This window comes from Mobula hypostoma, chromosome 11 (assembly GCF_963921235.1).
Source record: "Mobula hypostoma chromosome 11, sMobHyp1.1, whole genome shotgun sequence".
NCBI classification, from domain to species: domain Eukaryota; kingdom Metazoa; phylum Chordata; class Chondrichthyes; order Myliobatiformes; family Myliobatidae; genus Mobula; species Mobula hypostoma.
This window is the reverse complement of record NC_086107.1, coordinates 75,285,567-75,312,286: the sequence shown is the minus strand read 5'-3', so window position 1 is coordinate 75,312,286 and position 26,720 is coordinate 75,285,567. Positions and strand designations below refer to the sequence as shown.

The 26,720-nt window shown below is 53.6% G+C and overlaps 1 protein-coding gene across 1 annotated transcript in view; it reads left to right on the top strand.

The window, feature by feature from the left end:
- The window catches only part of LOC134353833 (CD151 antigen-like), a 61,577-nt gene extending 36,272 nt beyond the window's left edge, over positions 1-25,305 (top strand). The window contains exons 4-8 of the mRNA XM_063062294.1: positions 7,989-8,063; positions 10,410-10,514; positions 16,862-17,020; positions 17,850-17,936; positions 24,515-25,305. Of these exons, the coding sequence (XP_062918364.1) occupies positions 7,989-8,063; positions 10,410-10,514; positions 16,862-17,020; positions 17,850-17,936; positions 24,515-24,577 (489 nt within the window). The 3' untranslated portion in view covers positions 24,578-25,305. The remainder of the gene's footprint in view (positions 1-7,988; positions 8,064-10,409; positions 10,515-16,861; positions 17,021-17,849; positions 17,937-24,514) is intronic.
- Positions 25,306-26,720: the final 1,415 nt, after the last annotated feature.

Genomic DNA, 26,720 nt, shown 5'->3' with positions numbered 1-26,720 from the left:
CAGCTAACGGTTTAAAAAGTTTGTCTGTTTGGTGAGGTAAGTGGGTGAGTAGACTTATTCTTCCTGTTTCATTCCTGTAGAATTAGATAGCATGCCTGCAGGGTTAGTGCTTTGTTCAGGGTGTCAGATGTGGGAACTCTGGGAGACCTCCAGCCTCCCTGATGGCCACATCTGCGCCAGGTGCACCGAGATGCAGCTCCTTAGAGACCGTGTTAGGGATCTGGAGCTGCAGCTTGATGACCTACTGCTTATCAGGGAAAGTGAAGAGGTGATAGACAGGAGCTACAGGGACTTAGTCATCCCTAGGCTACAGGGGTCAGAAAACTGGGTGACTGTCAGGAGAGGGAAGGGAAATGCCCGGATAGTGGAGAGCACCCCTGTGGCTGTCCCCCTCAGCAACAAATATCTTGTTCTGGATGCTGTTGAGGGGGATGACCTGACAGGGGACACCCACGGTGATCGGGTCCCTGGCACTGAGCCTGGCGCTGTTGTGCAGGAAAGAAGGAGGGAGAAGAGAAATGTGGTAGTCGTGGGGGATTCCATAGTCAGGGGAATGGACAGGAGATTCTGTGAGCCTGATAGAGATACCCGCATGGTGTGTTGCCTCCCAGGTGCCAGGGTACGGGATGTCTCGGATCAGGTCCAGAATATTCTGAAGGGAGAAGGCGAGCAGCCAGTTGTCTTGGTACATGTTGGTACCAATGACATAGATAGGACAAAGGAGGAGGTCCTGAAGAGAGATTTCCAGGAGTTAGGAAGGAAGCTGAGAGGCAGGACCTCCAGGGTAGTAATCTCGGGATTGCTACCTGTGCCACGTGCTAGCGAGGGCAAGAGTCGTCGGATCAGGCAGATGAATGCGTGGCTGAGAGACCGGTGCAGGGGGCAGGGCTTCAGATTCTTGGATAATTGGGATCTCTTCTGGGGAAAGTATGACCTGTTCAAAAAGGACAGGTTACACCTGAACCCGAAGGGGACCAATATCCTGGCGGGAAAGTTTAATAGAGCTGTTAGGGAGGGTTTAAACTAGTTTGGCAGGGGGATGGGAACCGGAATGATAGAGCAGAGAAAGGGGAAAACAGAAATAAATCTAAGATAGTGAGCAGTAAAGATGTCAGGAAAGACAGGCAGGTGATGGGGCAAATGTGTAGCCATTGGGATGAGTTGAAGTGCAATAAAGTTGCAGTGAAATCAAAGCAAAAAGTATCAAATACTGGTCTTAAGGTGTTGTACTTAATTGCACTCAGCATAAGAAACAAGGTGGATGATCTTGTTGTACAGCTACAGATTGGCAGGTATGATATTATGGCCATCACTGAGACCTGGCTAAAGGATGCATGTCTCTGGGAGCTGAACGTCCAAGGATACACGGTGTATCGGAAGGATAGGAAGGTAGGCAGAGGGGGAGGCGTGGCTTTATTGGTAAGAAATGATATTAAATCATTAGAAAGAGGTGATATAGGATCGGAAGGTGCAGAATCTTTATGGGTTGAGCTAAGAAATAGCAGGGGTAAAAGGACCCTGATGGCAGTTATTTATAGGCCTCCAAACAGCTGCAGTGATGTGGACTACAAATTACAACTGGAAATAGAAAAGGCTTGTCAGAAAGGCAGTGTTATGATAATTGTGGGGGATTTTAACATGTGAGTGGATTGGGAAAATCAGGTCGGCACTGGATCTCAAGAGAGAGAATTTGTAGAATGTCTGCGAGATGGCTTTTTAGAACAACTTGTTGTTGAGCCCACTAGGGGATCGGCTGTACTGGATTGGGTATTGTGTAATGAACCGGAGGTGATTGGAGAGATTGAGGTGAAGGAACCCTTAGGAGGCAGTGATCATAACATGATTGAGTTCACTGTGAAATTTGAAAAAGAGAAGCCGAAATCTGATGTGTCGGTGTTTCAGTGGAGTAAAGGAAATTACAGTGGCATGAGAGAGGAACTGGCCAAAGTTGACTGGAAAGAGACACTGGTGGGAAAGACGGCAGAGCAGCAGTGGCTGGAGTTTATGCAAGAAATGAGGAATGTGCAAGACAGGTATATTCCAAAAAAGAAGAAATTTTCGAGTGGAAAAAGGATGCAACCGTGGTTGACAAGAGAAGTCAAAGCCAAAGTTAAAGCAAAGGAGAGGGCATACAAGGAAGCAAAAATTAGTGGGAAGACAGAGGATTGGGAAGTTTTCAAAACCTTACAAAAGGAAACTAAGAAGGTCATTAAGAGAGAAAAGATTAACTATGAAAGGAAACTAGCAAATAATATCAAAGAGGATACTAAAAGCTTTTTCAAGTATATAAAGAGTAAAAGACAGGTGAGAGTAGATATAGGACCGATAGAAAATGATACTGGAGAAATTGTAATGGGAGATGAGGAGATGGCAGAGGAACTGAACAAGTATTTTGCATCAGTCTTCACTGAGGAAGACAGCAGGATACCGGACACTCAAGGGTGGCAGGGAAGAGAAGTGTGTGCAGTCACAATTACGACAGAGAAAGTACTCAGGAAGCCGAATAGTCTAAAGGTAGATAAATCACCCGGACCAGTTGGAATGCACCTGCGTGTTCTGAAGGAAGTAGCTGTGGAGATTGCAGAGGCATTAGCGATGATCTTTCAAAAGTCGATAGATTCTGGCATGGTTCCGGAGGACTGGAAGATTGCAAATGTCACTCCGCTATTTAAGAAGGGGGCAAGGAAGCAAAAAGGAAATTATAGACCTGTTAGCTTGACGTCGGTGGTTGGGAAGTTGTTGGATTCGATTGTCAAGGATGAGGTTACACAGTACCTGGAGGCATATGACAAGATAGGCAGAACTCAGCATGGATTCCTTAAAGGAAAATCCTGCCTGACAAACCTATTACAATTTTTTGAGGAAATTACCAGTAGGCTAGACAAGGGGGATGCAGTGGATGTTGTATATTTGGATTTTCAGAAGGCCTTTGACAAGGTGCCACACATGAGGCTACTTAACAAGATAAGAGCCCATGGAATTACAGGAAAGTTACATATGTGGATAGAGCGTTGGCTGATTGGCAAGAAACAGAGAGTGGGAATAAATGGATCCTATTCTGGTTGGCTGCCGGTTACCAGTGGGTTTCCACAGGGATCAGTGTTGGGGCTGCTTCTTTTTACATTGTACATCAACGATTTGGATTATGGAATAGATGGCTTTGTGGCTAAGGTTGCTGACGATACGAAGATAGATGGAGGGGCCGGTAGTGCTGAGGAAACGGAGAGTCTGCAGAGAGACTTGGATAGATTGGAAGAATGGGCAGAGAAGTGGCAAATGAAGTACAATGTTGGAAAGTGTAAGGTTATGCACTTTGGCAGAAAAAATAAACGGGCAGACTATTATTTAAATGGGGAAAGAATTCAAAGTTCTGAGATGCAACGGGACTTGGGAGTCCTCGTACAGGATTCCCGTAAAGTTAACCTCCAGGTTGAGTCAGTAGTGAAGAAGGCGAATGCAATGTTGGCATTCATTTCTAGAGGAATAGAGTATAGGAGCAGGGATGTGATGTTGAGGCTCTATAAGGCGCTGGTGAGACCTCACTTGGAGTACTGTGGGCAGTTTTAGTCTCCTTATTTAAGAAAGGATGTGCTGACGTTGGAGAGGGTACAGAGAAGATTCATGAGAATGATTCCGGGAATGAGAGGGTTAACATATGAGGAACGTTTGTCCGCTCTTGGACTGTGTTCCTTGGAATTTAGAAGAATGAGGGGAGACCTCATAGAAACATTTCGAATGTTAAAAGGCATGGACAGAGTGGATGTGGCAAAGTTGTTTCCCATGATGGGGGAGTCTAGTACGAGAGGGCATGACTTCAGGATTGAAGGGTGTCCATTCAGAACAGAAATGCAAAGAAATTTTTTTAGTCAGAGGGTGGTGAATCTATGGAATTTGTTGCCACGGGCAGCAGTGGAGGCCAAGTCATTGGGTGTATTTAAGACAGAGATTGATAGGTATCTGAGTAGCCAGGGCATCAAAGGTTATGGTGAGAAGGCGGGGCAGTGGGACTAAATAGGATAAAATGGATCAGCTCAAGATAAAATGGCAGAGCAGACTCGATGGGCCGAATGGCCTACTTCTGCTCCTTTGTCTTATGGTCTCTTCTGGGTTAATGCTGTCACAGTAGAGAAGCTGCCTCACTGCGCCTGACTTCAGCTGCTGCGTGGCGTGCAGTTTGCACGTTCTCGTTACGATCTATGTACTCCGGTCTCATCTCGCATCCCAAAGGTGTACTCATTGAGTTCTTGGCCGACGTAAATGAGCCGCGCTGTAGGTGATTGGGTAGGGTCTGGGGGGGTGCGGTGCTGATGAGAGTAAACTGGATTGGTGTAAATGGTCAGCATGGACTAGATGGGCCGAAGGCCTATATCCATGCTTTATGTATACAATCCATCATTGCTGGAGAACTCTGGGAGAACCCACAGCGGGTCCTGGCATTTAAAGGGAAGCGGAGTGAATATGGGGCAGGAGGAACTGGACAAGCATGCTGACAAGTTTGATGTGAAGCTGTTGAGGAAGGTAACTTGGGCTGGGCTGTAAACTCTGTGTCTGGGCCTCGAGGTTGGGATACCTTTGCATTTTGTCTCCCGGCTCTGGCCCAGGAGTGAGGACAGAGGTGATGTCAGGGATGTGAGATTAGCTTTAGCCTCACACCCAGACAGTTTCATTGCCAGCCAGACTGTACTGCAAGATGCCTGCTGATTGTGTGACTACTGTAGCTTTAGCTGTGTTCAATCAGTGAGAACAGCAGGAATCAGCAGAGAGGATGTTGGAATGTAGGACAGGCCGGGACTTGTGTCAGTGAGGACAGATTTTGTAAACTCCAGTAATCATGAGACATAACATTCCTGGCAACCGGAGACCCTGGTGCCCTTGGGAACTACGGCCTAGCAAACACGAGCCCTGACGTCTGTAGCATCCACAGGGGCTCAAAACCCTGGCAATCACAAACCCTAAAACCCTGGCAACCGCGAACCCTAAAACCCTGGCAATCACAAACCCTAAAACCCTGGCAATCGCGAACCCTAAAACCCTGGCAATCGCGAACCCTAAAACCCTGGCAATCACAAACCCTAAAACCCTGGCAATCACAAACCCTAAAACCCTGGCAATCGCGAACCCTAAAACCCTGGCAATCACAAACCCTAAAACCCTGGCAATCACAAACCCTAAAACCCTGGCAACCGCAAACCCCTGGAATCTGTGAGCCCTGGCACCCACAGCAACGGCAGGTCCCAGCACGGATTGGCAGCACCCACTGGCCCCAATGCTTCTGGCATCCTCAGGGCCCAGCAGCCATGAATCCCAGACCCTAGCACCCCTGGAAACCTTGGGCATAGCAACCCCAGCACCGCGTGCCCTGAAATTTGGGGAACAAGCTGCCTGGCAACTACAGACCAGGAGGCCCAGACATCAAGCCCCTGGCAACTGTGGTCTCAACGTCCCTGACAACTGTGGGCCCCCGGCAAGGGAAGGTCAAGTCCTTTGGTATCATCCTCTGGTAATGTATTTAATTCCCACCCCCCCTGACCCCACCTCCCTCTGCTTGGGGACAGTCACAAACTGTGGATTTGTCCTGTCAGGCTAAACCGCGGTGGTGTAGTACAGTCCTCCTGGTTTTATTCAGAATGTTCTGCATTCTCAGCTGATGAGAAAGTTTGCACAGCCCCATTGTGTTTACCTTGGAAATGGAAACGCTGCTGTGATATGGGGAGGGGCTGGCCGTGTGCCCAGCCACCACGGTCAGTGCTGGGGAGGGGCTCAATTGTCTGCCCTTTCAGACCATGGGCGTGGGCTGGCGTGTGGCGTGTGGGACTGTACACCTCACCCAGTGTGAGGTTTCATAATGTGAACAGGCACAACAGCAGGCTGACAGCCTACGTTTGTGTTCTGTACTCTGATTTATTCCTGAGACTTCAGCACTTGTGCCAGAGAGACCCACGTCACTGTTCCGGACTTGTGTCAGTTCCTGAAGCCTGGCGCTTTGGGTTTGATGGTAAAGGGCTGGGTTTGTTCTCAGAGACCAGGGATCGGTTTTAAATTCGTTTCCTGGGCTTGGCTCAAGATTCTGCGGCCTAAGTGAGTGCCTGAAGATTGGTTGAGCTGATTGTCGTACACGCAAGAACCGGTACATGTGAACAAACATCACTTACTGCAGCGTCATGGGCACAGAGATTCAACACAAAGTTCACAAGAAAAGCGCAAATGAAACATACATTATCCAAAATCTCACAGGCAGGGACACAGTTAAATTATCCAAAATCTCACAGGCAGGGACACCGTTTAATGAGAGGTGGAGTTTCAGAGTGCCAAGTGTTGCTGTACTGAGCAGTGATTGAGGTTGTGCTGCCTGGTTGAAGGGTAGTAACTGCTCTCGAACCTGGTGGTGTGGGACTTCAGGCTTCTGTACCTCCTGCACGATGGGAGCTTGGAGAGCACGGCCTGGCCCAGATGGTGCTGACCTTTGAAGATGGATGTGTGCTTCTCAAGACAGTAGATTCTGCTGATGGTGGGCAGTGATGACGTCTGCAGCTTCTCCCATTGCTGGGAATTGTATGGTCAGGACACATCCCATGGGCTCTGTGGGAGTGTTCGGTGACAGGCTCAACCTCCTGGGTTTCTCCCGGGTGCAGTCCTTGTCTGTGTGTGTGGGGCCCTGTGTGGTGACTCAGAGGTCGGGAACACGATGGAGGGCGGGGGCTTCTCTGTGGGGAGGGGATTACTGTAGAGTGCGCTCAGCCTCTCCGGGGTTGAACTGCAGCTTTGGCCAGGCTAGTCTCTGCAGATTTCTCCCTGAAGGAATAGTTACCATAGCAACAACCGGCCTGTGATTAATTTGTGTGTTTGTTTATTTAATTACTTAGCAATAAGGAGCAGAGCAGGCCTCCAGCCCTTTGAACCACACCACCCCAGCAACCCTATAACCCCGATTAACCGTAACCAAATCACAGGACAAGTTAAAATGACCAGTTAACCCACCCCGTGCGTCTTTGGACTGTGGGAGGGAAGCGGAGCTCCCGGGGGAAACCCAGGGGGTCACAGGGAGAACGTACAAACTCCTCACAGAACCGCCCCGAACTGCAATTACATCACGCTGACCAGCGATATTTAAAGCAGCAAACACCATGCACCATCCGTGTAAAGTATGGACACCCATCCCGGATTCTGCAGCCTCCATCTCGGGGCGGGGTCTCGTGCCATGTCCATCTCTCCCTAAACTCCACCGCCCCCACAGTATCCCGAGGCCCCTTCAGTCACCATGACTGATGCCGTAAGGTCATAAGGCAGAGAGCAGAAATGGACCATTCAGCCCATCGACCCTTGGCTCTCAACCCCACTCTCTGGCCATTCCCCACACCCTGAATAACCTATCAATGTGGTCAGACAAGGAAATGAGAATTGTATTGAGCGATGTTTCAGGGTTGGCATGGTGACATGCCAACATTTGGGAGGGGGTTTGGCATGGTGATGGTGTTCAACAGCAATGGAATCAAAATATTTGCATCCTCATGAAGGATGCGTCTAAAAACTGAAGAAGTAGGAGCTGGGGTTGGCCATCCGACTGGTGAGCCTGCTGTCCCATTTAATTAGATCATGGCTGACCCTGCCTTTTCCCTAGAACTCCTAACGTTAACGATCGCGGGACGCCCAGCTTTGTGTTGACGGTCGATACAGTCCACCGTACCATTGCAATGGTAGGGTCATATGCTGCAAACTCACAGTTTTGGGCTTGTACAACATCTCCTGACCTGTATGTTGTGCCAGTGAGATATTTGAGCGTGTATGCTGTCTGATGTGTGTGCACACTTCCTCAGTGTTTGGGTTAGTACAGTGTGTCCGTACAGTCTTGGGGATCAGTACCGTATGGTGCGTTATTTGTGTGTGATGTTTAGGTCTGTGTGCTGTCCCCACACGGTGTAGGAGCTGTGCGTCCTGTTGACCAGAGGCACCAGCTACATCTCTAACTCTGTTTCTCCCTCTCTTTCCAGTATTTTGCTTTGCTGCTGTTCATCTTCCTCCTGGAGATCCTGGCTGGCATCTTGGCATACATCTATTACCAGCAGGTAAAGGCTTGTACCCATTCCCGGAGCATGGGGCCCTATGCTTCGATGCCTGAGGACTGAGGAGATGGAGATGGGCAGAGACCTCGTTGGTGCCAGTGGTTCCATCTCTCCCAGTTCCTCAGCCCTGTTTCAAGAGGAATAGTGCTTGCTTTTTCTGAGTGCTGAGCTCAGAATTGCATCCCGAAGGACACAGACAAAGGCAGCTTGCTCCTCACCCCGCAGGGTATTCCCAAGCCACTCTAGCAGCGTAGAGACACGATGTCGGCCCTCACAGGAACACCTGCTTTATAGAAACATAGAAGCGCTACAGCACAATACAGGCCCTTCGGCCCACAATGCTGTGCTGAACATGTACTTACTTGTTTTAGCGAGACTCTCCTAGGGCAGTGTGGTAGCTAAAGAGGCAATCTCTGTCAGCCATCTGCCCTTCACAGAGATCCGAAGAGCCATCCACACAAAAGCTCAAAGCTGAAACAGGAGCCTGACAACCAGCACACGGCAGCCTCCTGCAGCTCCACACATTGACTTCAGTCAGATACACTGAACTAGTCCATTGGGTCAGATTTTATAATGGAATATTAACTCCAGGTCCTCGGCTTTCTCTCTTGTTTTAAAACTAATTTTATATACATGTTTATGACATAATTTTAAATTAAAATATTATTCCCCTACCCCCCATCCACTGCCTCCTGCAAACTTGTCACCAGTCCCAACCACAGAAAAACAGAGTGGGTCTGTACACTGCCATCTAGTGGTAGGCAGTCATCATCATCGTAGCTTGTCACACCAGACAGCCAGCCGCTCGTGTTTGGTTGATGTCGAGCAGGTCAGTGTCAGCTAAATCAGGTGAGAGTGGGCAGTTGCGCAGAACGTGTTCAATGTTCTGCACCCCTTTGCCACACTCACAGGATTCGCTGGTCTTTAAACCCCACTTCACCGTGTTGTCTCCCCGTCCTACAAACTCCCACTTTCGCTCTGTTGAGAGTGAACCACTTCCGTCTGTCAAGCAGTGCCTCATCTGGCAACATTTCTGTGGGGTCTTGCACTGTATTGTTTGGTGGGGTTCTGGCTTCTGTTTGTTGCCAAAGGTCAATCCTGTATGTTTGGGGGGATGTTCCGTGTAGTAGCTCCTCTACTGTAGCAAAGCTTTTCCTCGATTTTAGGCGGTTGGAAACTGGCACATGATGATGTAGCGGGTGCCGTGGATCCGAGTTCTGTTTACCTTTTTAGGTGGCAGGCAGTGATAGAGCAGGTCTGTACACTGCCATCTGATGATAGGGCCTGATAGAGCGGGTCTGTACACTCTGCCATCTAGTGGTAGGCAGTGATAGAGCAGGTCTGTACACTCTGCCATCTAGTGGTAGGCAGTGATAGAGCAGGTCTGTACACTGCCATTTGGTGATAGGGCCTGATAGAGCGGGTCTGTACACTGCCATCTGGTGGTAGGCAGTGATAGAGCAGGTCTGTACACTCTGCCATCTAGAGGTAGGCAGTGATAGAGCAGGTCTGTACACTCTGCCATCTAGTGGTAGGCAGTGATAGAGCAGGTCTGTACACTGCCATCTGATGATAGGGCCTGATAGAGCAGGTCTGTACACTCTGCCATCTAGTGGTAGGCAGTGATAGAGCAGGTCTGTACACTGCCATCTGGTGGTAGGCAGTGATAGAGCGGTATACAACAACTGGCTTTTGTGTGTGTTCCAGACAGATCATTCCATTCAGGTAGTACAAAGTGGGGGGGGGGGGGGGGAGACACAGAATATAAAGTGCAATGCAGAAAGATGGATAAAGTGCAAAGTATTAGTTTATAATTGTCACATTTACTAAGATACAGGGAGATCCTTGTATAGCATTTGTACAGATCAGATCATCACACAGTGCATTGAACGAGAGTAATGGCAAAGTAATAACGATATAGAAGAAAGTGTAAAAGCTATCGAAAAAGTGCAGTGCAGGTAAATGATAAAGTGAAAAATCAAAGGGAGATTGTTAGGCCAGCATTCCATCTTATTGGACAAGAGAGTTGTTCAAGAATCTGATAACAGTGGGATAGAAGCTGGTCTGAGCCTGGTGACCTGTGTTCTTTTGTCCCTTCTGCCTGATGGATGTGGGGAGAGAAGGGAGAATCTCTGGGGTGGGAGGGCTCCTTGATGGCTACATCCCTGAGGCAATGGGACAGGTAGACAGATCGATGGAGAGGAGGCTGGGTTTGTGACAAGCTCTCTGCAGTTTCTTGTGCTCTGTGAGTAAACTATGGTGTGCCTTGTTGATCAGCATTAACTTCCCCTGTTTCTCTCTCCTGCCCTCGCCACCTCCCACTCACTCCCTTGCTACTTTCCGGCACAGCTGAGTGATGACCTGAAGACAAACCTGAGAGTGACGATGATTGAGAAGTACCGGGTAGCAGGGAATGAGAAGATCACCAAGGCCGTTGACAAACTGCAACAGGAGGTGAAGTCTGGGACCAAACATCACACGGGGTGGGGTGGGGTCTGGGACTGAACACGGGTGGGGTGAGGTCTGGGACTGAACATCACACGGGGTGGGGTGGGGTCTGGGACCGAACAACACACGGGGTGGGGTGGGGTCTGGGACCGAACATCACATGGGGTGGGGTGGGGTCTGGGACCGAACACGGGTGGGATGGGGTCTGGGACTGAACATCACATGGGGTGGGATGGGGTCTGGGACTGAACACGAGGTGGGGTGAGGTCTGGGACTGAACATCACACGGGGTGGGGTGGGGTCTGGGACCGAACATCACACGGGGTGGGGTGGGGTCTGGGACCAAACATCACAAGGGGTGGGGTGGGGTCTGGGACTGAACACGGGTGGGGTGGGGTCTGGAACTGAACATCACACGAGGTGGGGTGGGGTCTGGGACCGAACATCACACGGGGTGGGGTGGGGTCTGGGACTGAACACGAGGTGGGGTGAGGTCTGGGACTGAACATGAGTGGGATGGGGTCTGGGACTGAACATCACACGGGGTGGGGTGGGGTCTGGGACCGAACATCACACGGGGTGGGGTGGGGTCTGGGACCGAACACGGGTGGGATGGGGTCTGGGACTGAACATCACACGGGGTGGGGTCTGGGACTGAACACGAGGTGGGGTGAGGTCTGGGACTGAACATCACACGGGGTGGGGTGGGGTCTGGGACTGAACATCACACGGGGTGGGGTGGGGTCTGGGACTGAACACGAGGTGGGGTGAGGTCTGGGACTGAACATCACACGGGGTGGGGTGGGGTCTGGGACTGAATACGGGGTGGGGTGGGGTCTGGGACTGAACACGGGTGGGGTGGGGTCTGGAACTGAACATCACACGAGGTGGGGTGGGGTCTGGGACCGAACATCACACGGGGTGGGGTGGGGTCTGGGACTGAACACGAGGTGGGGTGAGGTCTGGGACTGAACATGAGAGGGATGGGGTCTGGGACTGAACATCACACGGGGTGGGGTGGGGTCTGGGACCGAACACGGGTGGGATGGGGTCTGGGACTGAACATCACACGGGGTGGGGTGGGGTCTGGGACTGAACACGAGGTGGGGTGAGGTCTGGGACTGAACATCACATGGGGTGGGGTGGGGTCTGGGACCGAACACGGGTGGGGTGGGGTCTGGGACTGAACATCACACGGGGTGGGGTGGGGTCTGGGACTGAATACGGGGTGGGGTGGGGTCTGGGACTGAACACAGGTGGGGTGGGGTCTGGAACTGAACATCACACGAGGTGGGGTGGGGTCTGGGACCGAACATCACACGGGGTGGGGTGGGGTCTGGGACTGAACACGAGGTGGGGTGAGGTCTGGGACTGAACATGAGAGGGATGGGGTCTGGGACTGAACATCACACGGGGTGGGGTGGGGTCTGGGACTGAACACGGGGTGGGTGGCGTCTGGGACCGAACACGGGTGGGGTGGGGTCTGGGACCGAACACGGGTGGGGCGGGGTCTGGAACTGAACATCACACGGGGTGGGGTGGGGTCTGGGACTGAACATCACACGGGGTGGGGTGGGGTCTGGGACCGAACATCACACGGGTGGGGTGGGGTCTGGGTCTGAACATGAGTGGGATGGGGTCTGGGACCGAACATCACACGGGGTGGGGTGGGGTCTGGGACTGAACACGAGGTGGGGTGAGGTCTGGGACTGAACATCACACGGGGTGGGGTGGGGTCTGGGACCGAACACGGGTGGGATGGGGTCTGGGACTGAACATCACACGGGGTGGGGTGGGGTCTGGGACTGAATACGGGTGGGGTGGGGTCTGGGACTGAACATCACACGGGGTGGGGTGGGGTCTGGGACCGAACATCACACGGGGTGGGGTGGGGTCTGGGACCGAACATCACACGGGTGGGGTGGGGTCTGGGACTGAACACGAGGTGGGGTGAGGTCTGGGACTGAACATCACACGGGGTGGGGTGGGGTCTGGGACTGAATACGGGGTGGGGTGAGGTCTGCAACTGAACATGGGTGGGATGGGGTCTGGGACTGAACATCACACGGGGTGGGGTGGGTCTGGGACCGAACATCATACGGGGTGGGGTGGGGTCTGGGACTGAACACGGGTGGGATGGGGTCTGGGACTGAACATCACACGGGGTAGGGTGGGGTCTGGAACTGAACATCACACGGGGTGGGGTGGGGTCTGGGACTGAACACGAGGTGGGGTGAGGTCTGGGACTGAACATCACACGGGGTGGGGATGGGGTCTGGGACTGAATACGGGGTGGGGTGGGGTCTGGGACTGAATACGGGGTGGGGTGAGGTCTGGGACTGAACATCACACGGGGTGGGGTGGGGTCTGGGAATGAATACGGGGTAGGGGTGAGGTGTGGGACCGAACACGGGTGGGATGGGGTCTGGGACTGAACATCACACGGGGTGGGGTGCGGTCTGGGAATGAATACGGGGTAGGGGTGAGGTCTGGGACTGAACATGGGTGGGGTGGGGTCTGGGACTGAACATCACACGGGGTGGGGTGGGGTCTGGGACTGAACATCACACGGGGTGGGGTGAGGTCTGGGACTGAACATCACACGGGGTGGGGTGGGGTCTGGGACTGAACATCACCTGGGGTGGGGTGGGGTGTGGGACTGAACACGAGGTGGGGTGAGGTCTGGGACTGAACACGTGGTGGGGTGGGGTCTGGGACTGAACATCACACGGGGTGGGGTGAGGTCTGGGACTGAACATACAACGGGGTGGGGTGGGGTCTGGGACTGAATACGGGGTGGGGTGGGGTCTGGGACTGAACACGAGGTGGGGTGGGGTCTGGGACTGAACATCACACGAGGTGGGGTGGGGTCTGGGACTGAACATCACACTGGGTAGGGTGGGGTCTGGGACTGAACATCACACGGGGTGGGGTGGGGTCTGGGACTGAATACGGGGTGGGGTGGGGTCTGGGACTGAACTGGGGGAACATCACACGGGTGGGTGGGTCTGGGACTGAATACGGGGTGGGGTGGGGTGGGGGTCTGGGGGGACTGAATACGGGGTGGGGTGAGGTCTGGGACTGAACATCACACGGGGTGGGATGGGGTCTGGGACTGAACATCACACGGGGTGGGGTGAGGTCTGGGACTGAACATACAACGGGGTGGGGTGGGGTCTGGGACTGAATACGGGGTGGGGTGGGGTCTGGGACTGAACACGAGGTGGGGTGGGGTCTGGGACTGAACATCACACGGGGTGGGGTGGGGTCTGGGACTGAATACGGGGTGGGGTGAGGTCTGGGACTGAACATGGGTGGGATGGGGTCTGGGACTGAACATCACACGGGGTGGGGTGGGGTCTGGGACTGAATACGGGGTGGGGTGAGGTCTGGGACTGAACACGGGTGGGATGGGGTCTGGGACTGAACATCACACGGGGTGGGGTGAGGTCTGGGACTGAACATCACACGGGGTGGGGTGGGTCTGGGACTGAACACGGGTGGGATGGGGTCTGGGACTGAACATCACACGGGGTGGGGTGTGGTCTGGGACTGAACATCACACGGGGTGGGGTGGGTCTGGGACTGAACATGGGTGGGATGGGGTCTGGGACTGAACATCACACGGGGTGGGGTGGGGTCTGGAACTGAACATCACACGGGGTGGGGTGGGGTCTGGGACTGAATACGGGGTGGGGTTAGGTCTGGGACTGAACATGGGTGGGATGGGGTCTGGGACTGAACATCACACAGGGTGGGGTGGGGTCTGGGACTGAACATCACACGGGGTGGGGTGGGGTCTGGGACTGAACATCACACGGGGTGGGGTGGGGTCTGGGACTGAATACGGGGTGGGATGGGGTCTGGGACTGAAAATCACACTGGGTGGGGTGGGGTCTGGGACTGATTACGGGGTGGGATGGGGTCTGGGACTGAACATCACACGGGGTGGGGTGGGGTCTGGGACTGAATACGGGGTGGGGTTAGGTCTGGGACTGAACATGGGTGGGATGGGGTCTGGGACTGAATATCACACTGGGTGGGGTGGGGTCTGGGACTGAACATCACACTGGGTGGGGTGGGGTCTGGGACTGAACATCACACGGGGTGGGGTGGGGTCTGGGACTGAACATCACACTGGGTGGGGTGGGGTCTGGGACTGAACACGAGGTGGGGTGGGGTCTGGGACTGAACATCACACGGGGTGGGATAGGGTCGGACTGAACATCACACGGGGTGGGGTGGGGTCTGGGACTGAATACGGGGTGGGGTGAGGTCTGGGACTGAATACGGGTGGGATGGGGTCTGGGACTGAACATCACACTGTGTGGGATGGGGTCTGGGACTGAACATCACACGGGGTGGGGTGGGGTCTGGGACTGAACACGGGGTGGGGTGGGGTGGGGTCTGGGACTGAACATCACACGGGGTGGGATGGGGTCTGGGACTGAACATCACACGGGGTGGGGTGGGGTCGGACTGAATACGGGGTGGGGTGGGGTCTGGGACTGAACATCACACTGGGTGGGGTGGGGTCTGGGACTGAACATGGGTGGGATGGGGTCTGGGACTGAACATCACACTGGGTGGGGTGGGGTCTGGGACTGAACATCACACGGGGTGGGGTGGGGTCTGGGACTGAACATCACACTGGGTGGGGTGGGGTCTGGGACTGAACATCACACTGGGTGGGGTGGGGTCTGGGACTGAACATCACACGGGGTGGGGTGGGGTCTGGGACTGAACAGGGGTGGGATGGGGTCTGTGACTGAACATTACACGGGGTGGGGTGGGGTCTGGGACTGAATACGGGTGGGGTGAGGTCTGGGACTGAACACGGGTGGGATGGGGTCTGGGACTGAACATTACACGGGGTGGGGTGGGGTCTGGGACTGAACACGGGTGGGATGGGGTCTGGGACTGAACATCACACGGGGTGGGATGGGGTCTGGGACTGAACATCACAGGGGGTGGGGTGAGGTCTGGGACTGAACATCACACGGGGTGGGATGGGGTCTGGGACTGAATACGGGGTGGGGTGGGGTCTGGGACTGAACATGGGTGGGATGGGGTCTGGGACTGAACATCACATGGGGTGGGGTGGGGTCTGGGACTGAATACGGGTGGGGTGAGGTCTGGGACTGAACATGGGTGGGGTCTGGGACTGAACATGGGTGGGATGGGGTCTGGGACTGAACATCACATGGGGTGGGGTGGGGTCTGGGACTGAACATCACACGGGGTGGGGTGGGTTCTGGGACATACCTCCCCAAAAGGAGGGAGAAGACAGCAGGATCTGGAAGACGCATGAACACCTTTCACGGGGGCTGGATTAAGAATGGAAATAGGAGCAGAGAATTTCGAGAATAGGAGCAAAATTTAGAAAATTTGCAGTTTTCTAAATTCCTGTCCCACTTCCCTAACCATAGATTCCAGTATTTTCCTACTTGCTAACGTTAGACTAACCAGCCTGTGGTTTTCCGCTCTGTCTCCTTCCTTTCTCGAATAAGGATGTGACATTGCCGGTTTTCCATTCAGCTCACTGTTACCTTTCTCCAGGACTCGGGCAAGCAGGAAAGAGAGGACTGTCTGCTTCCTGCTTGATTGTCTCAAATGTCTCCCTCCCTTTTGGCTCCTGCATTGTCTATCATTCCTTTGGATGATTTTGGAGTCTTGTATCAGGAGGGCACACACAAGATACTTGTTGAAAGTCTCTCCATTTCCTCCTTTCCTTCTGTTAAATCCCCAGACTCACCGTCTGAAGGAGGAATATTGATTTCTGCTGCTGTTGTTTGCTGTTTCTCCCTCTCAGTACATTTACACCCTCTCTTTTTAAAAATAATTCTTTATTGATTTCTTCTGAGCCATTGCTAATTCTTGCAAAACTATATACTTCTCCTTCAGTCTGATACGATTTTTACCTTCATCGCTTTGCCATTTGTGTCTCGGTAGAACGTTATGAACTATTTCCTTAAAGATCTGCTTCTCCTTGTCTGCTCAGTGTGTGGAAGGGTCAGGGGAGAGCAGCTGGAAGGAGAGGGGATTGGGGTGTTGGGGGAGACTTGGGGTGCAAGGGAATAGTGGAGTGAGGGTCGGTGTGGGTTGGAAGTGAAGGAGCCGGGGGCCAGGGGGGCTGTGATTTGGGAGGGAGGAGGAGGGAAGCTTTAGATGTGTGGTTCAGGTTGCAAGTCTGGTTATTGTGGATAAGCCTGACAAAATCTGCCCTGTCACTCTGTATCTGAGGGTTGCAGCCCCTCCTGTTGTGACATGTCAGCCCCAGGGCTGTGGTTATGTTCGGGAGGTACTGGGCAGGCTGAACCGTGGCTCTCACTGCCCTCTCCTCTACCACTCAGTTCCGCTGCTGTGGCAGCAACAACTCGCTGGACTGGAATGACAGCGTTTGGGTGAAAACCTCCAACGCCGGGGGCCGCGTCGTTCCCGACAGCTGTTGCAAGACGAGAACCACTGGCTGTGGCAAGAGGGACCACCCATCCAATATCTACAAGGTGGAGGTCAGTATCGGAGCAGTGCGAATCCAGCGGGACGTGCTGCTGATGATTGGCAGTTCGTGTCCAGCTGTTCACTGGTGATCGGTATCGACCCCCGATTGCGTCCAGCTGTTGCTTGAAAGCTTCATGTATCCATATACAACTCTGGGATTCGTCTTCTCCAGATAGCCACGAAACAAAGAAAGAACACGAAAATCCTTCAGAGGGAAACAATAAACCCACCCCCACCCCCGTACAAAATGGAACAGAAACATTGACACCCCCCCCAAAAAACAACCCCTCCTCGCACAGAAAACTAACAGAACAGCAACACCCAAACACCCTCCCCTCACACAATAAAACAGAAAAGGAACGGGTGATAAAAAAACCACGGAATATAAAAATCATAAGTCTGAAGAAAGCCCACAGTCCATAAACACAATAGTCCAATCCATTAATGCAAAACCACGATATCACCGACATTCATCGAAAGAGAGGGACACCACACGAGGCAGAGAGGCCTTCCCGCCCGCCGCAGCAAGCCACATGGTGATAGGCTGCTCACAGACACCTTCCTGCCTGTCACAGCAAGCCACACGGTGATAGGCTGCTCACAGACTCCTACCTCCTACCACAGCAAGCCACACGGTGATAGGCTGCTCACGGACTCCTTCTCCGGCAGCGATCCAAAGACAGTTTCAGTTGGTGCTGAAACTTTCACTCCCCTTGGGTTGGTGCCCTACTAACATCCAGGTTGTGAGTTGTGAGTTATGAGTCTAGGACAGCTCTCTCCAACACAGCCTTGGCCCTGCTCTGATGAAAACCCCCCTCACTGGGCTGTGTTCTCTTCCAGGGGGGCTGTATCACCAAGCTGGAGGGGTTCATCATGGCTCACCTGAGGATCATCGGGGCAGTGGGAATTGGCATTGCCTGTGTCCAGGTAGGGACGCGGCTGGCGCTAGTGACGGGGGCCGGGCAGGCCATGCACGGGGGCTAGGCAGGGGCTTGTCTGATGCACCAGTGCTGCACGGCTCCAACATTATGGAGCTGAATATTACAGACGCGCACGGCACAGGTCTGTGTGTCTGTCTGTGTAACGGACACGGTCTCACAGGTCTGTGTGTCTGTCTCTGTAACGGACACAGTCTCACAGGTCTGTGTGTCTGTCTCTGTAACAGACACGGTCTCACAGGTCTGTGTGTCTGTCTCTGTAACAGACACGGTCTCACAGGTCTGTGTGTCTGTCTGTGTAACGGACACGGTCTCACAGGTCTGTGTGTCTGTCTCTGTAACGGACACGGTCTCACAGGTCTGTGTGTCTGTCTGTGTAACGGACACGGTCTCACAGGTCTGTGTGTCTGTCTCTGTAACGGACACGGTCTCACAGGTCTGTGTGTCTGTCTCTGTAACGGACACAGTCTCACAGGTCTGTGTGTCTGTCTCTGTAACGGACACGGTCTCACAGGTCTGTGTGTCTGTCTCTGTAACAGACACGGTCTCACAGGTCTGTGTGTCTGTCTCTGTAACGGACACAGTCTCACAGGTCTGTGTGTCTGTCTCTGTAACGGACACGGTCTCACAGGTCTGTGTGTCTGTCTCTGTAACAGACACGGTCTCACGGGTCTGTGTGTCTGTCTCTGTAACAGACACGGTCTCACAGGTCTGTGTGTCTGTCTCTGTAACGGACACGGTCTCACAGGTCTGTGTGTCTGTCTCTCTGTAACAGACACGGTCTCACAGGTCTGTGTGTCTGTCTCTGTAACAGACACGGTCTCACAGGTCTGTGTGTCTGTCTCTGTAACGGACACGGTCTCACAGGTCTGTGTGTCTGTCTCTCTGTAACAGACACGGTCTCACAGGTCTGTGTGTCTGTCTCTGTAACAGACACGGTCTCACAGGTCTGTGTGTCTGTCTCTGTAACAGACACGGTCTCACAGGTCTGTGTGTCTGTCTGTGTAACGGACACGGTCTCACAGGTCTGTGTGTCTGTCTCTGTAACGGACACGGTCTCACAGGTCTGTGTGTCTGTCTCTCTGTAACAAACACGGTCTCACAGGTCTGTGTGTCTGTCTCTGTAACAGACACGGTCTCACAGGTCTGTGTGTCTGTCTGTGTAACGGACACGGTCTCACACGTCTGTGTGTCTGTCTCTGTAACAGACACGGTCTCACAGGTCTGTGTGTCTGTCTGTGTAACGGACACGGTCTCACAGGTCTGTGTGTCTGTCTCTGTAACAGACACGGTCTCACAGGTCTGTGCTTCTGTGTAACGGACACGGTCTCACAGGTCTGTGTGTCTGTCTTTGTAACGGACACGGTCTCACAGGTCTGTGTGTCTGTCTCTCTGTAACAGACACGGTCTCATAGGTCTGTGTGTCTGTGTAACGGACACGGTCTCACAGGTCTGTGTGTCTGTCTCTGTGTAACAGACATGGTCTCACAGGTCTGTGTGTCTGTGTAACGGACACGGTCTCACAGGTCTGTGTGTCTGTGTAACGGACATGGTCTCACAGGTCTGTGCATCTGTCTGTGTAACGGACACGGTCTCACAGGTCTGTGTGTCTGTCTCTGTGTAACAGACACGGTCTCACAGGTCTGTGTGTCTGTCTGTGTAACGGACACGGTCTCACAGGTCTGTGTGTCTGTCTCTGTAACAGACACGGTCTCACGTCTGTGCGTCTGTGTAACGGATACGGTCTCACACGTCTGTGCGTCTGTCTGTGTAACGGACACGGTCTCACAGGTCTGTGCGTCTGTCTGTTTAACGGACATGGTTTCACAGGTCTGTGTGTCTGTCTCTGTGTAACGGACACGGTCTCACAAGTCTGTGTGTCTGTCTTTGTGTAACGGACACGGTCTCACAGGTCTGTGCGTCTGTGTAACGGACACGGTCTCACAAGTCTGTGTGTCTGTCTCTGTGTAACGGACATGGTCTCACAAGTCTGTGTGTCTGTCTCTGTGTAACGGACACGGTCTCACAGGTCTGTGCGTCTGTGTAACGGACACGGTCTCACAGGTCTGTGTGTCTGTCTCTGTGTAACGGACACGGTCTCACAGGTCTGTGCGTCTGTCTCTGTGTAACGGACACGGTCTCACAGGTCTGTGCGTCTGTCTCTGTGTAACGGACACGGTCTCACAGGTCTGTGCGTCTGTCTCTGTGTAATGGACATGGTCTCACAGGTCTCTGTGTCTGTCTCTGTGTAACGGACACGGTCTCACAGGTCTGTGCGTCTGTCTCTGTGTAACGGACACGGTCTCACAGGTCTGTGTGTCTGTCTCTGTAACAGACACGGTCTCACACGTCTGCGTCTGTCTGTGTAACGGACACGGTCTCACAGGTCTGTGTGTCTGTCTCTGTAACAGACACGGTCTCACACGTCTGTGCGTCTGTCTGTGTAACGGACACGGTCTCAGGTCTGTGTGTCTGTGTAACGGACACGGTCTCACAAGTCTGTGTGTCTGTCTCTGTGTAACGGACATGGTCTCACAAGTCTGTGTGTCTGTCTCTGTGTAACGGACACGGTCTCACAAGTCTGTGTGTCTGTCTCTGTGTAGCGGACACGGTCTCACAGGTCTGTGCGTTTGTCTGTGTAACGGACGTGGTCTCACACGTCTGTGTGTCTGTCCTTGTAACGGACACGGTCTCACAGGTCTGTGCGTCTGTCTGTGTAACGGACATGGTCTCACAGGTCTGTGTGTCTGTCTCTGTGTAACGGACACGGTCTCACAGGTCTGTGTGTCTGTCTCTCTGTAATGGACACGGTCTCACAGGTCTGTGCGTTTGTCTGTGTAACGGACACGGTCTCACACGTCTGTGCGTCTGTCTCTGTGTAACGGATACGGTCTCACACGTCTGTGCGATTGTCTGTGTAACCGACACGGTCTCACAGGTCTGTGCGTCTGTCTCTGTGTAACGGACACGGTCTGACAAGTCTGTGCGTCTGTCTCTGTGTAACGGACACGGTCTCACAGGTCTGTGCATCTGTCTCTGTGTAACGGACACGGTCTCACAGGTCTGTGCGTCTGTCTCTGTGTAACGGACACGGTCTCACAGGTCTGTGCGTCTGTCTCTGTGTAACGGACACGGTCTCACAGGTCTCTGTGTAACGGACACGGTCTCACAGGTCTGTGTGTCTGTCTCTGTAACAGACACGGTCTCACACGTCTGCGTCTGTGTAACGGACACGGTCTCACAGGTCTGTGTGTCTGTCTCTGTAACAGACACGGTCTCACACGTCTGTGCGTCTGTCTGTGTAACGGACACGGTCTCACAGGTCTGTGCGTCTGTGTAACGGACACGGTCTCACAGGTCTGTGCGTCTGTCTCTGTGTAATGGACACGGTCTCACAGGTCTCTGTGTCTGTCTCTGTGTAACGGACACGGTCTCACAGGTCTGTGCGTCTGTCTCTGTGTAACGGACACGGTCTCACAGGTCTCTGTGTAACGGACACGGTCTCACAGGTCTGTGCGTCTGTCTCTGTGTAACGGACACGGTCTCACAGGTCTGTGCGTCTGTCTCTGTGTAACGGACACGGTCTCACAGGTCTGTGCGTCTGTCTTTGTGTAATGGACACGGTCTCACAGGTCTGTGTGTCTGTGTAACGGACACGGTCTCACAGGTCTGTGTGTCTGTGTAACGGACACAGTCTCACAGGTCTGTGCGTCTGTCTGTGTAACGGACACGGTCTCACAAGTCTGTGTGTCTGTCTCTGTGTAACGGACACGGTCTCACAGGTCTGTGCGTCTGTCTTTGTGTAATGGACACGGTCTCACAGGTCTGTGTGTCTGTGTAACGGACACGGTCTCACAGGTCTGTGTGTCTGTGTAACGGACACAGTCTCACAGGTCTGTGTGTCTGTGTAACGGACATGGTCTCACAGGTCTGTGCGTCTGTCTGTGTAACGGACACGGTCTCACAAGTCTGTGTGTCTGTCTCTGTGTAACGAACACGGTCTCACAGGTCTGTGCGTCTGTCTTTGTGTAATGGACACGGTCTCACAGGTCTGTGTGTCTGTGTAACGGACACGGTCTCACAGGTCTGTGTGTCTGTGTAACGGACACAGTCTCACAGGTCTGTGTGTCTGTGTAACGGACATGGTCTCACAGGTCTGTGCGTCTGTCTCTGTAACGGACACGGTCTCACAGGCCTGTGCGTTTGTGTAACGGACATGGTCTCATAGGTCTGTGCGTCTGTCTGTGTAACGGACACGGTCTCACAAGTCTGTGTGTCTGTCTCTGTGTAACGGACATGGTCTCAGGTCTGTGCGTCTGTCTGTGTAACGGACATGGTCTCACAGGTCTGTGCGTCTGTCTGTGTAACGGACACGATCTCACAGGTCTGTGTGTCTGTCTCTGTAACAGACACGGTCTCACAGGTCTGTGTGTCTGTCTCTGTAACAGACACGGTCTCACAGGTCTGTGTGTCTCTGTAACAGACACAGTCTCACAGGTCTGTGTGTCTGTCTCTGTAACAGACACGGTCTCACAGGTCTGTGTGTCTGTCTCTGTGTAACAGACACGGTCTCACAGGTCAGTGTGTCTGTCTCTGTGTAACGGACATGGTCTCACACGTCTGTGCGTCTGTCTCTGTGTAACGGACACGGTCTCACACGTCTGTGCGTCTGTGTAACGGACGCGGTCTCACAGGTCTGTGTGTCTGTCTCTGTGTAACGGACACGGTCTCACAGGTCTGTGTGTCTGTCTCTGTGTAACAGACACGGTCTCACAGGTCTGTGTGTCTGTCTCTGTGTAACGGACACGGTCTCACAGGTCTGTGTGTCTGTCTCTGTGTAACAGACACGGTCTCACAGGTCTGTGTGTCTGTCTCTGTAACAGACACGGTCTCACAGGTCTGTGTGTCTGTCTCTGTAACAGAGACGGTCTCACAGGTCTGTGTGTCTGTCTCTGTAACAGACACGGTCTCACGGGTCTGTGTGTCTGTCTCTGTGTAACGGACACGGTCTCACAGGTCTGTGTGTCTGTCTCTGTGTAACGGACATGGTCTCACAGGTGTGTGCGTCTGTCTGTGTAACAGACACGGTCTCACAGGTCTGTGTGTCTGTCTCTGTGTAACGGACACGGTCTCAGGTCTGTGTGTCTGTCTCTGTGTAACGGACTCGGTCTCGCAGGTCTGTGTGTCTGTCTCTGTGTAATGGACATGGTCTCACAGGTCTGTGTGTCTGTCTCTGTGTAACGGACACGGTCTCACTGGTCTGTGTAACGGACACGGTCTCACAGGTCTGTAGGACATGGGCACAGCAGAACAGTGTGGATTTGAGGGTCACTTGCGACTTAGAGCAGCATGCAGAGATGGTGCCGAGTGTGAGGGACGGGTGGGTTGTGTGGGGCTGGGACAGGTTGTGTTTCGGAGCTGGGAGGGTGGGGTGGGTTTGATGGATTGGGAGGGGTTGTGTGTAGGAGCTGGGAGGGTGGGGTGGGTTTGATGGATTGGGAGGGGTTGTGTGTAGGAGCTGGGAGGGTGCGGTGGGTTTGATGGATGGGAAGAGGTTGTGTTTCGGAGCTGGGAGGGTGGGGTGGGTTTGATGGATTGGAAGGGGTTGTGTTTCGGAGCTGGGAGGGTGGGGTGGGTTTGATGGATTGGAAGGGGTTGTGTTTCGGAGCTGGGAGGGTGGGGTGGGTTTGATGGGTTGGGAGAGGTTGTGTTTTGGAGCTGGGAGGTTGGGGTGGGTTTGGGGATTGGGGTTGTGTTTCGGAGCTGGGAGGGTGGGGTGGGTTTGATGGATTGGGAGGGGTTGTGTTTACGAGTTGGGTGGGTGCGGTGGGGTTTGATGGGGGGTTGGAGGGGTTGTGTTTCGGAGCTGGGAGGGTGGGGTGGGTTTGATGGGGGATTGGGGGGGTTGTGTTTTGGAGTTGGGAGGATGGGGTGGGTTTGATGGATTGGGAGGGGTTGTGTTTATGAGCTGGGAGGGTGTGGTGGGGTTTGATGGGGGGTTGGGGTTGTGTTTCGGAGCTGGGAGGGTTGGGTGGGTTTGGGGATTAGGGAGAGGTTGTGTTTTGGAGTTGGGAGGGTGGGGTGGGTTTGATGGATTGGGAGGGGTTGTGTTTATGAGCTGGGAGGGTGTGGTGGGGTTTGATGGGGGGTTGGGGTTGTGTTTCGGAGCTGGGAGGGTTGGGTGGGTTTGGGGATTAGGGAGAGGTTGTGTTTTGGAGTTGGGAGGGTGGGGTGGGTTTGATGGATTGGGAGGGGTTGTGTTTATGAGCTGGGAGGGTGTGGTGGGGTTTGATGGGGGGTTGGGGTTGTGTTTCAGAGCTGGGAGGGTTGGGTGGGTTTGGGGATTAGGGAGAGGTTGTGTTTAGGAGCTGGGAGGTTGGGGTGGGTTTGATGGGGGGTTGGGGGGGTTGTGTTTACGAGTTGGGAGGGTGTGGTGGGGTTTGATGGGGTGTTGGAGGGGTTGTGTTTTGGAGCTGGGAGGTTTGATGGGGGGGTTGGGAGTGCGGGGAGGGATTGGGAATTGGTGGGAGAGTACATCCTCACCGTTTGCTCCTCTCCACTCTGCAGATTTTCGGGATGATCTTCACCTGCTGTCTGTACCGCAGCCTTAAGGAAGACACTCCATACTAAAGCCCTCCCTCCCTGGAACCCAACACGCTCCAGCCCCTTGCTGTCCCCCTGCCACTTCTGGCCCCACACTCTCCCTCGGCTTTCCCAGCCCCAGCCCCCTGCCCTGCAGTCGTAAGACACGATTACGATCGGGACCCAGGATATGAACTCGTGGCTCCTTTTCTGGGCTCTGAACTCCTGGGAGGTAAACCCAGCCTTCCCGGAGCGGGCCCCAGGATCGAAGCTCCTGATTCCCTCGGGACACACTGCCTCACCCTTGAACTCTTGACCCAGCAGGAGTGGCCATGCCCCCAGTCGGTCCCCAGCCCCTCCTGGGACTGACTCCTGGTGCTGGGTGGTGGGGTGGTCTCTGAGTTCCCGGACCGGTCGGGGTGGGGGGCGACGAAGCGGTGTTTCGGTCTCCTTGCCTTCCGCTGCGTCCCCGGTGAAGCCCAGCCAGGAGACCAACCCTCAGAAGCGTACGGGCAGAGGGGTGCCAGGTTGCTGTGTGGGCTGGCAGAGGGGATGGGGTGGGGTAATGCTGGCAGAGACTGTGGCGTGTCATTAACACAGAGCCTAGCTGTTGCACGAGTTGCCTCTGCTGGGTGTGTGGGAGCGGGGAGCAGTACAGGCAGTGATAGAGCCTGTAACCCAGCTGTAACAGCACCGCTGCCCACAGAGACAGCTCACTGCCCTCCGCCTTGTATTTTTTTATATATATTTACTGAGGAAAATAAAACCAGATCTAACACTGCCTTGTGTCTCACTGCTTTGTCGCAGCAAACAGGACTCTGCCCGAGGGCAGAATCCAATCAGGTTTACTATGGCGTGAGATGTCTAGTTTTGCGGCAGTCGTACATCGTAACGCACAATAATAAAAACTCCGAATTACAATAAAACAAAATAGCTCAGTAGCACAGAAAGAAGGTACGAGCGGTGAGGAAATGCTCACGGGTTTGTGGACTGGTCAGACAGGAGGAAGCTGTTCCTGAGTCATTGAGGGTGTGTCTCCAGGTTCCTGGACCCCCTCCCTGATGAGACCAGTGAACAGAGGGCATCCCAAACAGGAGAAAATCTGCAGGTGCTGGAAATCCAAAGCAACACACACACACAAAGTGCTGGAGGAACTCAGCAGGTCAGGAGGTCAGGCAGCATCTGTGGAAAAGAGTAAACAGTTGACAATTCGGGCCAAGACCCTTCACCAGGAAAGGAAAGGAACAAGGGAAGTCAGAATAAGAAGATGGGTGAGGGGAGGAAGGTAGTAGGTGATAGGCAGAGGTAGGAGGAGGAGGGCTGAAGTAAAGAGCTGGGAAGGTGATTGGTGAAAGTGATACAGGGCAGGAGAAGGGGGAGTCTGATAGGAGAGGACGGAAGCCACGGAAGAAAGGCTAGGGGGAGGAGCACCAGAGGGAGGTGACGGACAGGTAAGGAGATAAGGTGAGAGAGGGAATGGGGAATGGCGAAGAAGAGAGGACTGCAATTACCGGATGTTTGAGAAATCGATGTTCATGCCATCAGGTTGGAGGCGACCCAGACAGAATATAAGCTGTTGCTGCTCCAACCTGAATGTGGCCTCTTCGTGGCAGTAGAGGCCATGGACTGTCATGTTGGAATGGGAATGGGAAGTAGAATTGAAATGGGTGGCTGCCGGGAGATCCTGCTTTTTCTGGCGGATGGAGCATAGGTGCTCGGGCATGTCCTGGGTGATGGGGGTCCTTAATGGTGGACGCTGCTTTTTGAGGTGTCACCTTCGGAAGATGTCCTGGATACTATGGAGGCTCGTACCCATGATGGAGCTGACTGAGTTTTCTGCAGCTTTTTTAAACGGCATTATAGGCAGGAAGGACCACAGGGTGCCAATGTCCCGGTAGCTGAGTGGTGGGTGTTGGCGTCCAAAGAGGCCCGTGAGACACCACCTGTGAACGCGAGTGGGGGAGATAACGTCTCACGTCACGGTCATGTCAACCATTCACCCAGTACAATAAGTCGCTCACGCAGTGAAATGCCTCCAGTTGCTCTCTCCACATTGCCAGAAAGGCCCCATGAAATCATACCAGGCAAAATGGGGAGTTGTGTTTTGGGCGGGGAGAGCACCTGGGAATGTTCTGTGGATGGCAAAGCTCACTTCAGTGTTGAATTCAACTGATAACGAGTTTATTATCAG